General features: G+C 42.1%; 1 protein-coding gene across 4 annotated transcripts in view; it reads left to right on the top strand.

Annotated features, from left to right (window-relative positions):
• The window catches only part of SRPX (sushi repeat containing protein X-linked), a 40,436-nt gene that overhangs the window by 17,105 nt on the left and 10,929 nt on the right, over positions 1-12,402 (top strand). The window contains exons 1-4 of one of the 4 annotated variants that reach the window (XM_014876850.2): positions 2,174-2,368; positions 5,586-5,645; positions 11,294-11,485; positions 12,104-12,280. In XM_014876850.2, coding sequence (XP_014732336.2) covers positions 2,212-2,368; positions 5,586-5,645; positions 11,294-11,485; positions 12,104-12,280 — 586 coding nt within the window. In that variant the 5' untranslated portion in view covers positions 2,174-2,211. Of the gene's footprint in view, positions 1-2,173; positions 2,369-5,585; positions 5,646-5,669; positions 5,850-11,293; positions 11,486-12,103; positions 12,281-12,402 lie in introns of those variants that run through there. The other 3 variants (XM_088160371.1, XM_088160372.1, XM_088160373.1) reach the window with 3 other exon arrangements.

Below are 12,402 nucleotides of genomic sequence, written 5' to 3'. Positions count from 1 at the left end.
CTTGGTGTAGGATTACTTTTTGTGCCTGAAAGACTGTACACCTGCAAGGAATAGAAGCACGACACTGGACTGGAGCTTGTGGCTGTGTGTGGAAACCCAAATCTGTGCTATACACCTTTGTTATTTCCATATATATGAGCAGGGAAATGCCTAAACATCTCTGGAAGTTAATCATTTGGGCTAAGAAGCTGCACATAGGATTATTAACTTGGTTGGCATTCAGGAACATGCCATAATTTTCTTGATATCCTCTGCTTCTCATTTGAGCACAACTATTGCTAAATAATGGTTGTGTTTCAGTTCTTTAAGGTCCATTCCAACCCAAACCATTCTATGATTGTAGGATTTCTATAACAAAACTATATATATATATGAAGCTTCACAGACCAGATGCAACAGAACACCTAAGCGTGCAGGCAGTTTTTAAACAAATACTGAGATCCCACCAAAGCAAATAGTTTTTTTTTTTAACATGAACTTTTCAGACCTCTGGCATGTAATATTCAGCCAGTAAACAATGAGATGAAAAATGCAGCTTTCCATTTTTAGTACCATCATGAGTACAACACAAAAAAATGTGAACATTGTGACCGTTTTGTGCCTTTTCTGCCCCATCATGTGCTTCTTCCAGACTTCTGAGGTCTTAGAGTGACCTTAGCCCTGCCATACTCCAAGAAGCTCTTCAGTTTGCTGCAGTAGAGCTGAGGTTTTAAATTCACATATTTGATATGCCTTCAGGTACTGTGAAATGTAAAACTCTGAGGCAAAACATTGGAGGAAGTAAATCCAGATGTTGCAGACTTACCGGTGGAAACTGGTCATTCTCTTCTTACACATGCTTAAACTGATGAACTTTTTGAAATTGGGAGGAATTCCCAAGCACTTTTTCTGTGATTTTAAGGATAGGTTAAATGTGAAAGGAGCTTTCTCTTTCCTCCCAGTATCAAGAGTAGCCAGTGCTGGCAGACTACAGAAGACGCCACCTAGGTTCATTTAATTCATGTTGTTTCTGTGTGCTCAAGTGTCATTATAGTTTTGAGGTGGCATTTGGGGTTTGTTTTTCATTTTGCTCTGTTCTTTTTGTTATTCTATGAAAGCTGCCATGCAGCTGAAATTGGCTATTATTGCTGTATTTTTAGGGGTTTTTTGCTGTTCTCAATTTCCCAGCAGCGTCTAAAAAGTTGGAAATGTAGTGAACTTTGCACTATAAGCTAGGGGCAGAGTGGCTGGAAAGGTGCCTGGAGGAAAAGGACCTGGAGGTGCTGGTCAGCAGTGGCTGAACATGAGCCAGGTGTGCCCTGGTAGCCAGGGAGGCCAATGGCACCTGGCCTGGATCAGGAACAGTGTGGCCAGCAGGAGCAGGGCAGTGACCATCCCGCTGTCCTGGGCACTGGTGAGGCCACAGCTCGAGTGCTGTGTCCAGTTCTGGACCCTTTAATTCAGGGAGGACATTGAGGGGCTGGAATAAGCCCAGAGGAGGGAACTGAGCTGGGAAGGGTCTGGAGCACAAGTCCTGTGAGGAGAGGCAGAGGGAGCTCGGTTTAGCCTGGAATACAGGAGTTCAGTGGGCACCTTAATGCTCTCTACAACTCCCTGAAAGGAGGGTGTAGCAAAATGAGGGTTGGGCTCTTCCACCAGACAGGAAGTGATAGGATGAGAGGACATGGTCTTAAGCTTCACCAGGACAGGGACATTAGGAAGAAATTTTTTTCACAGAAAGGGTGATGACACAGCGGAAAGGGGGATCCAGGGAGGCGGGGGAGTCACTCTCCCTGCAGGTATTTAAGGAAAGACTGGACGGGGCACTCAGTGCCATGTTATAGTTGACATGGTGGTCACAGATTAGACTCGATGATCTCAGATGGCTTTTCCAACCTAGCTGACTCCCTGATCCTATGGGAAGAGATCTGGACAGACACACTGTCCCGGCCCGCTCGGTGCCCTGGCTCAGGTGGGGCCGGCTCAGCCAGTCCGGGCTGTCAGAACAAGGGGGACCCTGCCCATCTCTGCGGGCCAGGGACCACTGGGGGGACAACACAGGGCACAGGCGGGCCAGGGACCACTGGGGGGACAACACAGGGCACAGGCGACACTGCAGCCCCGGCACAGGACCCCAAACAACGGAGCGCCTTCCCGGGAGTCGAGGCGGGGCCGGGCAGCAGGAGGAGGAGGAGGAGGAGACTCCGGCGGCGCCCGGGAGCCGCTCGGAGAATGTCCCCGTCCCACCGCTCCTCCTGCTGCTCCTCCTGCTGCCCCTGTGCCGCGCAGCCCGGGCCGGGCAGAGCCGCCGTGTGGAGCATGGGGAGCTGCTGGCTGCGCCTCGCCGCGCTGCTCGCCCTGGGCGCCCGGGCCAGCCTGGAGTACGAGGGTGAGGAGGGGGAGGAAGGGGCGGCGGGGCCGGGGCAGAGCCGGGCCGGGGAGCGGGGCCGGGCCGGGACCGCTGCACTGAGTTCTAGTTTGGAAATGACAGCACCGAGCTCTGCTTTCCCCACGCCTCGTGTTCACGGCTGCTTTCCGTGCCGGAGCTTTGCAGTGGCATGAGGCCATGCTTTCTCAGAATCTCCCTTCAGGATTCTTATCAGCAATGTTAGGCGCCAAATTATCCATTAGTTCAGCAGCGTAAAAAGTACACTAAGGTAGACAAAGTGCTGAGTTACCAGCCCTGTTTCTTGACACACTTTCTTCAGGTGCTCTTTAGGGTAAGGTCAGTTTACAGAAGCTGAAGATATGGGCGTATACCCCAAAATATGATTGTTTTGAAATGATTTTCCAAAATGTCTCTTTGTAGTACTCCACTAAACTATGTCTCTAGGTGCTACATCTTTGTATCCTCTAAGTACCTACTGGATATTGACTCAACACTTCCCTGGCCAGCCTGTCCAATGCTTTTGACAGCTTTTTCAGTGAAGAAATTTTTCCTAATAGCTATTTTAAACTTCCCCTGGCCCAGCCTGAGGCTGTTTTCACTCTCTTATCCTGTTGGTTATTACCTGGGAGAACAGATATACCCCACCTGGCTCCAGCATCTTTTCAGGGAGTTAAGAGTGATGAGCCTCCTTCTCTCCAGGCTTAACAACCGGAGAAAATTCTCAGCACTTCCTTCCCTCAGCAATTCCTTCTAGGACTTGTGTTCCAGAACTTGTGCTGTTTCAGGGCAGTATACGGAAAAGTTTCAGGTTGGTTTAATGTGTTATACTGTTGTCTATAGCTTACTATAATTTAAACTCAGAGGTAGATAATTCTTATGTCACTTCTGGGAAAGCTGCCTCTTATGTGTCACATTTTTTCTCTGTTACAACAGCATGTGAAGTGCTGTTCATGTGTATGCAGTGCCTGGCTTGGCATTATGTTCTTGTGCCCTGGTCTTGCCATCAGACCTGTACAGGTGAACCTTTGCAATGGGGACAGAATTTTATTTCGTGAATGAAGAAATCTTTTTTTTTTTTTCCTGACATAAACAGAATCATGTAAATCCGTAGCTGAATCTTAAAATGAGAGTGTTAATTCATATGTTTTGCTTGACATCTGCCAGAACAAAATCCACAGTTGTTTTTGGCAGGAACCTTCTATACCCTGAGCTGTGATAATTCTAGCACTTCCAACACAGAACAATGCTTTGTCCTTACGTGGCTTGGTAGCCAGTTTTGAATGTATGTGAAGCAGAAACACTTCGATTTGTGTCTCCCCAAGCCAAGCCTGTTGTGGTTATTAAGAAAACATTAGGAAAAGAGACCTGACTCACTTCTCATTTTGAGCTAGAAAATGAGCTGGAAATGGGAGATGTGGAGCATCTCCAAGGGAGCCTTGTTTCAGGGCAAAAGTAGTGAATAACTTTATAGCCAGTTTTTCTTAGAAAACTCTCAAAAGCACTTTAATTGTTTCTTGTGTAAGGAAAGGCAAGAGTGTAAGGGCTCACATAATTCTAAGATTTACTAATTTTAGATGCTAAAGTCACTGCATGCTAAAATTTGGACAATTATTAGTGATAACACTGAGGTAAGAGTTTTACAACTCTCAAAGTGAGTAATTAGCTAAGTCTATTCCAATTTCTGGCAGAAAAATTGATGCTTAGAGCAGTATTCATTTACATATCAAGGTCTTCCTGAAGCCCTCAGGGATCATAGCTTGCTCTTTTTGCTATTTAGTCAGATTTCAAGTACAAAAATGTTTGATTTTATGTTCAGAAGTCGCTCAGATGTCAGTGTTTAGGTATCAAAATTGAACCTCAACAGTAAATATAAAAAATCCAGAGAAATTATTCTAAGTGATAAAAAGACTTTGTTGTGTATAATTCCCTCAATTTCAGAGGAGAAGTTGTTTGGAAATTCACTTCTTCAGGTCCAGACTCAAACTGGTGGAGGGATTCCCAGTGATCCAGTGCTGGGGAAGATGCTCCCATGGAGCAGCTGCAGATACATGGGCTGGGTTTTCTTGAGTCTGGTAGAGTAAGAAATCAAGTTTCACCATTTTCTGGATAGATATTTTTTTTAACAAGAAATGGAGTCTGTTGACAGAAATCAAACTCTTGGGTTTCATTTCTGCTGAACAGTTGTATGCTTTGCACATGGAATCAGTAGCTTATCGAGGTGCCTGAATTAAATAATTTTGTCTAACTTTAAGCAGCAGCTTGTACAGACCATAGTCTCAGATATCAACAAAAGACGATGAAACAACCCCAAATGCTGTAATTTGAGATACCATGTGAGAAGCTCCCGTGGCCCCTGAGTACTTGCCTATTGCATGCAAGGTTTTTAAAAGGATATTTCAAAGGGGGAATTTGTATGAGCTCTTCTTTCTAGAAAAGATTTATCTAGAATTTAGACTAGACTACATGCTCTGAAGCTGATAATTTTAAATAAGTGTTGTTTGGGGAATTTTGTAGGCTTTCTTGCCAACTGTTTTGTTTTATTGATGGATTATTTGAGTAGTAGTGCTCCAACTGGTTTCTGGTTTTTAGAAAACAGCTTCTACGTTTATTTTAAGTTTTCAACCATTGCACAGGGTTTTAAAAGTATGGAGCTTTGTTGTCTCTTTATTTGAACAATGCCAGAAGAATGCTTGAAACCAAACTGTGATTTTGATTTGAGTGCAACTTGTGTTTGCAGGTCTTGTACCTCAATGTCTTGTTCTTGGTGTGAGGATATTACAGGTCATTAAGGATGGTTTTACTTGCGTTATTTACATTTTACTTTTGCTGTTGGGCTGTTAACAGCCACTGACACTATGGAACCACTTTATAGTGAAACCTCTGATGAGGCCCTTCACCTGTACCTGCTCTGCTCTCTCTGCCCAGTACATCACCTACATGGTACGTGGGCTCCCCATATCTCTCCACTTAACATTGCACAACATTGCTCTGGGAGCACCGAGAGAAATTTACTGTTTCACTTCATTAGCAAATTGATTTGCCCCTTCCAAATTCACTATAAAGTGGGTCTGCTGTGACTGAGCTTCAGAGAAGCCCCTGCTGATGACATTGCATAGATTATTGCATCCTAATCTTGCATGTCTCTTCTCAAAGCTTTCTTTTAATTTATATTTCCTGTCTTGCTGCAGTTTTTTTTTTCTCTTATTTTGTATTGTAGGATCGGGATATTCACCCCTTGAAGATGATGAGGATGTTTATGCACGCAGTAGATACAAAGGTGAATGCTTTGCTTATGTGCTAAAGAGGATCAACTGCTTGCTGACAGAAAGCTTCATTCTTTTTTTCTTTTTGTGGATTATACAATCTTGGTGATCCAGCTCCATGGTTTTTCTCATGGATATTTAGATCAAGATTTAATTTCTGCTGTTTTTAACAATGGAAATTAGACCAAATACTGATTACAACTCTTTCATGCAGCCAAGTAAGTAACTTTTACATTGCCTTTGCTCCTGTGAGAGCAGCTTGTTGAGTTATGAAAATCAGGAAGGGCTTCTCTTTCTTACCCATACATGCTAACAAAACCATCAATGATAAGCTGACTCAAAACCTGGGCTTACTGATGGTAATGTATAGAAGTACTTGCAAGAGAACTTGATTTTCATTACATTTTTCTTTCCATAAAATTGCTTGCATTTCAGGTTAACCTGCTACCTGAAGTGCCAAGTGAACTGTGTTTAACAAATGCATGTGTGCATTCCAAAACCAAATTACGTAGCTGGATGAGTGAACAGACTGGCATGTTGATAAACCAAATTCAGATTTTTTTCCCTATTCTGGAAAACTTTGCCATTCAGTAAGATTGAGAAGTTTTTTGCTCCTACCAGTAAATCTTCCATTTGCTGTATCCATTTTCTAAAGAGTGTGCTTTTGTCTTAATATCATTCTCCTCTGCCAAAATCTCTCAGAAGCCTAGACATTAAAGAAACATTGCATTTCATTTGTCATTTAAATAGTAACTGTGTTTCTTTTTAGTGAATTAATCTAGGGACATACTAGAGTTGCCATCATTTTGATTACTTGAAAATACTGGTCATTGGTGTCTTGTTGTACATTATTGATTCTCTGCAAAGAATCAATGGGCCATGTGAGAGGTAAGTCATAAAATAATTCAGACATTTATGAACAGCCAAGGCGAAAGCACAACTTTTATGGCTATGTTGCTGTTTTCATAAATGTCTCATCTTCCTCCCAGTAAAATTCACAAGTATAAAATTTTGCTTTCAAACACGTGCACAAATAATTCTCTAAAGCTTTATTTAGGTTAAGTCATTTTTGTTTGCATTTTAACATATGATACTCTGCAGACACATTGAAAATTAACTCAGAGGTCATGAAGATAAATCAAGGCCAATTCATGCCAGGGCAGGCAAGTAGTTCAAATGTGGATTCTGTGTAAATTCCATTTGTATGGTGATCCAAAATGGATTGTACTCATGTCAGCCAAAATGTCACCGGGGTAAGTGAAACATAATGACTCGTTCACACAGATATTGAAAACTGCCCCAAGTTTAGAAGCACTACTGCCAAATGTTGAGGAACAGACAATGTGAATCTAAGAGTATAAAGCATTGGAACAGAAAAGGCTCATTCTTCATTAGCATACTTTTTATGTTGGTTTTAGGGGGAAGGGGATGGAGAAAGACAAAGCAGCGAATAATGGGCTGTGTAGCAATCTTCAGAACTTCTCCTCAGATGTGCAGTCCAGCATTTTGGGTGTGGCCCATTTCTTAGCAAATAAAACCAATAACAGGAACTAAATGGATTTTCGTAACTGATGTTCACATATGTAAGCAGCATTGGTTTTTGGTTTTTTTTCTTTCTACACATGTGCAAGCAAGCACACAGATTCATCCTCTTTGACATCTAAAAACAAAACATTGCAGTTTACTGGGAGGGGTGAAAATCGGCCTCCTGCTAAACCCTTTTGTCTTCATCTGGATGTTTTCCCACTTGCTCAGCTTTCCAGAGAAACATGGCCAAGATTTTCTGTGCCTACAGCATTTTTAAGGAGTTTTTTCCCTTCCTCCTTGGTGAACCATCAGCTCTGTTGGCTGGTATAGCAGCAAGCAACAGTGCAGCTCTTGGCATGCTGTTGTGAAGGAAGGGCTCAGCTGAGGCTGGTGTTTAAACAGGACCAAGGGGCTGGAGATGATGCTCTAAAAAATGCTTTCCTTCCTGTCACTTGGCAACTCTGATCATATTTAATGAGGAAAGGTTTCCTAAATACAGCAGTTCCTGTGTTCATCACAGCTCTGGTGCCACTGCTCTGGTGATCTTCATTCCTGATGTGTTTTCTCAGATACTGTCATGATCAAGCAGTATCCATAGCTCTAAAGGCAACATTGGGGCTTCAACCATTTCTGTTTGCTGCCTGTTTTCCAGTGGTTTTAAACACAGGATTGAGTCTCTGGAATGTTTTACTACTAAGTGAAAATTTAGGCTGTTGTATTACTGAGAGACTTTTTAGTTCTTTTTTGTGCTGAGGTGTAAATTTTCTATTAAACAAAAAAACAGTTTTTAGGTACCAGTCCTGGTACCTAAAACTTCAAATTTCAGTTGAGGGAACAGAGCCTGGTATAGATGGTGAAGTTGCAGAAAAGGTGTCTGGGAAACCTCTAGCTTTTATAATCCCCAAAGCCTTGAGGAGCATGGCTGATCTTGCCTTGAGGCAGAGAACAGTTTGTGTAACCCCTTGGGGCCTCACACAAACTTAATATTCCACAAGTGCTCAGTGTAGCTGCTTAGCCTTTGAAAATCAATATGTGCTGTCACTTTAAAATAAATAAACTTTGATCTAAAACTTTTTTGTATTGTTTGATGTGCTTTTCAAGTTAGCTGAGTTTTTTTCCAGCAGTATCACTTGGTCTAACCCCCAATATTTGTAAATGGCTTGTAAACCCAGCCTCACCCACTTTCTTCTCATCACAAGCAGTTCTAGAGTAAGCATTATAATGTTTTTAATCAAACAGATGTTCCTCATAAGCTCTTCAAGTTATCTGCATCCAAAAGCATGTTTGCTTTTGTTTTTCTTTCTGGCAGAATCATTTGGTCCAGTGTAAGATGCATTTTGCCCTCGTCTAGGAGGAACTTGCTTTGTCTCTCTCTGTAAACCACTGTAGCTGCAATGACGCTACAGGAAAGGCTTTTACTTTTTCAGTATTGTGTTTGTGCATTAAACTGCATTTTTTAGTCGTTAGCTACCTTTTTTTAAATATATATATGGGTAGCTATTAAGTCAAGTGTGTTTGTAAAACCAAAAAAATTTACATAAAAACTCAGGCTAATTTGCAATACCTGAAACAGCTTCTTTGCCCTCTTTATTTTTATTAGCCTCTTGATCATGTTGCAAAGCATATTTGTCTTAACACCCTTTACAAAGGAAGTCAGCAATGTGCATTTGGAGTTTATACATGTGGAAAACCCAAGGCATAAATGTCTTGAACTGATTTGCTGAAGGATTACATAAACTGGCTGAGGTGAAAATTCAGCCCAAATGAGTTTTTATACACCCAGTCCTGCCTGTGCAGACAGTGTTTTCTTAGTAACTTCGGGTTTAAGCCCTTCTGCAGAAAATCTGAGCCCTGTTTATTAGTTAAGGAAATCTTACAAGCTTGGATGTGTAAATAGATTGAAGTTTAAGGTCTCAGGGCATGGGAAGAACAACTGGGACAGAAAAGCTGGAGAGTTTGGGCGTGAGACCACTGAAGCAGAAATTATTGGAAAGCTCAGGAGTAGGACGATTTCTCCAGGAGGGGAATGAGACAGAGGCTGAGAATCCAAGATGTGTGGCTTCCCCAGAGGTTGGAGGTGGTGCCTGAGACTGCACCAGCAGCCCTGGGCTGGCAGTTAAGGAGGCAGAGCTGGGTGTTGGCATCACTCATTTTTTCAGAAGTTGACTTCTGTGCCCATCCTTCTGTTGAGGAGCTCACACTCCTCATCTGTCTTAGCTTTAATTTGGTGCACAACAAGCACGAAAAATGGGAGCCACTGTCATACAGCCCCTCAACAAAATGGCCCTAGTCAGTGGATGTGGAGATTTTTTAAATGTGTTGTGGGAGCTGCGGGATAGAGATTAGTGTGAAGGACAGGAAATAGTTCTAAAAAGAACCAAACACCCAAACCAAAACCCACTTTACACCAAAGCACTTAGCATAATTGTAAGGTAAGGAGCAGAGGATGTATTTGACATTGAGAAAACAGGCTTATAGCTGGGAAGAAACAGAGCTGGGATGATTGTGTGGCTGAGCCAAAAAGCTGAACTGTACTCTACCTTAACCTGAGGTGGGCTATTAGACTGTCCTGCTTGTGTCCTGTGCCTCATTACTGTGTATTTGGTAACACTGAGAATAATTTAACCTACACATCTTTGTAAAGGGTTTTTACTTGTATTAGTGAAAGACAAAAATAAGCACATCACTGTACAACTGCTTCAGAAATGGACTAGTTTAGAGGAAATGCACCCTTGGTCTAGGCAAAATATTAATAATTAGTCACTGATTTTAGTCAGCAGATGCTATTTGTGTTTACTCAGGACCAGCACTGCAAAATACAGATGTAAAGTGTAAACTCAATTAAAGTGTAAAGTCCATTTAAGTGTAAAGTGCATTTAAGTGTAAAGTGTACACTCCATTAGGAGAGTGTAAATATGTCCTAGAGACACAGCACACTGAATATAAATATTCCATGTATAAGAAATGCTGTATTGATTATTGTTTATTTATGTTTGGGGCTGATCCAGCTAGTATAGGAAAATGTATTTAATAACTATGGGAATTTAGGAAGAAGTGAACATCTGCAAAACATGATCTAGAAATTTTTTTTAGTGTTATTTGTGACTTTGTAAGTATGAAGGCTAAAACTCATGCGTTCTGTTTGTTTAGGGTTTTTTTACACCTTTCTTACAAAATTAAAATGTTTCTTCGTGCCCCTCCCTCATGTCACACATTGTCACACAGGATTTCAGGATTTGACATCTTTCCCCTTTTGCTTTGCAATCCCTGCCTTCCTCCCTCTCTCCTCTCCCAATAGATGCTTTTCAAATCTTGGATCTGAGAAAGGGACGGGCTTAGTCACTCCTTGTGTAGGAAACTCCTACTGAGGAGCTGCCCGCTTTCTTCGTGCACCCTTTTGTCAAAGCTAAACAAAGGATGTGAAACTTTGGCTGGGAAGGGAAGTCTCTACTTGATACTGTTCTCATCAGCACCACGGTGTGGTGGTAAATCCTCACAAGGTGGGTACGGTGTAGCCCTGGTTATAAAGGTTAATAAAGTTTCAGTTTGAGCAGGTTCAACGTGACACATTGGCAATATGATTTATATAATTGGTATCTTCTAACTGTGGGAGAGCTTGAACCATCACGGAGTTTTACAAGGCACGGATTATTACGGAAGTAGAGCTTAATATTTTTAATGAGCACTAAGCTAAATGTGGAAAATTGACAACTGCAGCTAGACCAAGGTGTTCCTAATGAAAACTTCTCTTATCAAAGAGCAGTTAAATGTGTGTGCTTAAAAACAAGGGGGAAGAACAGCCCAGTTGTCATCAAACTGCCCACATGGTGGCACACTTATTCCATGGACAAAGAGCATAGTAAAACCCCACCTGCCCTCCCAACCCCTCCAATATAATGGCTACAATCTTTAATGTTTGTCATAAAAAATGCTTCCGGTCTTTAAAGGGCTGACCTCCTCATGTGTGTGTGCCTCTGCAGTGTTCTCCACTTTAAAGATTGGTCGCTTTTTAAATAAGAGTTTTTTCCTTTTTTTCTGTGTGACCTTGATTAAGCAAAGTGATTTTATATTTGTGTCTGAACTTTCACATCTTTCTGATTTCCATGTGTGGGGCTTTTTTTCTTCTCCGTGCCAGAAACACCGTGGTGCTCCCCCATTAAAGTGAAACATGGTTATGCAAACTGCAGGACACCTCAAGGGGAATATTACAAGAATGTGTTGGGCACAAGATGTGATATTCGCTGTCAAAAAGGCTACGAGCTGCATGGCCCTCACCAGCTAATTTGTCAGTCAAGCAAACGCTGGTCTGGGAAGGTGCTGTGCAAACGTAAGTTGTTGCAGAATCTCGGTGTGTGTGACTTGTGCTCCGGGTTCAGACAATAAATCCTTATTTGAAACTGATCTTTGGATTTTTAAAATTTATTTTATTTTATTTTTATTTTTTCTTTTAAAGGTTGGCATTGTGCTTGGATATGTAGATTCGTTTGTTGTTGAGGGTCTCACGGGGTACATGACGTGACAAGCATCTCAGTGGTTCAAACATTCTTGGCAGATAGGGAATATTTTATCAGTGTGAGATTTCGATTTGTGGGAATAGTATTGTGACAGAGCCATAAAGCTGTTTTAAAATATTGCCCATCTTAGACTTTCTAATTTGACACAGTTTGTACACAGGTGTCTAAATGGGCTCTTACAATAAAATACTTTCTGAGAAGAGAGGAATAGGTACTTGTCATTCCTTTTCTCATATAAATAATTGTATCAGACTTATGTAGAGCTAAATTTGAAATGCAGCTAATGAGAACAGTGTGGAAAAACCTCACGTGGAACAAGACTTTCTCCCACTTGTTGCCACCTGTATTTTTATTCCTATGTAATACCCCACGTGTGCATTACTGTAAAGGAAGGATAGCAGGTTTCCAGAAATCTTTGTTTCCTTTCCCAGAAAAGCGTTGTCCTACCCTGTCCATGCCGACCAATGGGGGCTTCAAGTGTTTGGATGGTGCCTACTTTGGCTCGAGGTGTGAGTACTACTGCTCGCCGGGGTACCAGCTGAAGGGGGACCGCATTGTCACCTGCATGGACAACAAAGCCTGGAGCGGCCGGCCAGCAGCCTGTGTTGGTGAGTGGGGTGTTTGCTCTGCATCCTGAGGTCCCTGCCAGTGCCCAAGTGCTGCACACACAAATTCCAGACAGCCTTTATTCAGCTGATGGGGAGAAAAAGCAGCTGTCTCTCTTAAGGAA

The sequence above is a fragment of the Sturnus vulgaris genome, chromosome 2 (genome assembly GCF_052056855.1).
Source record: "Sturnus vulgaris isolate bStuVul1 chromosome 2, bStuVul1.hap1, whole genome shotgun sequence".
NCBI lineage: Eukaryota > Metazoa > Chordata > Aves > Passeriformes > Sturnidae > Sturnus > Sturnus vulgaris.
The sequence above is the reverse complement of the archived record's forward strand: the minus strand, read 5'-3'. Positions and strand labels throughout refer to the sequence as shown.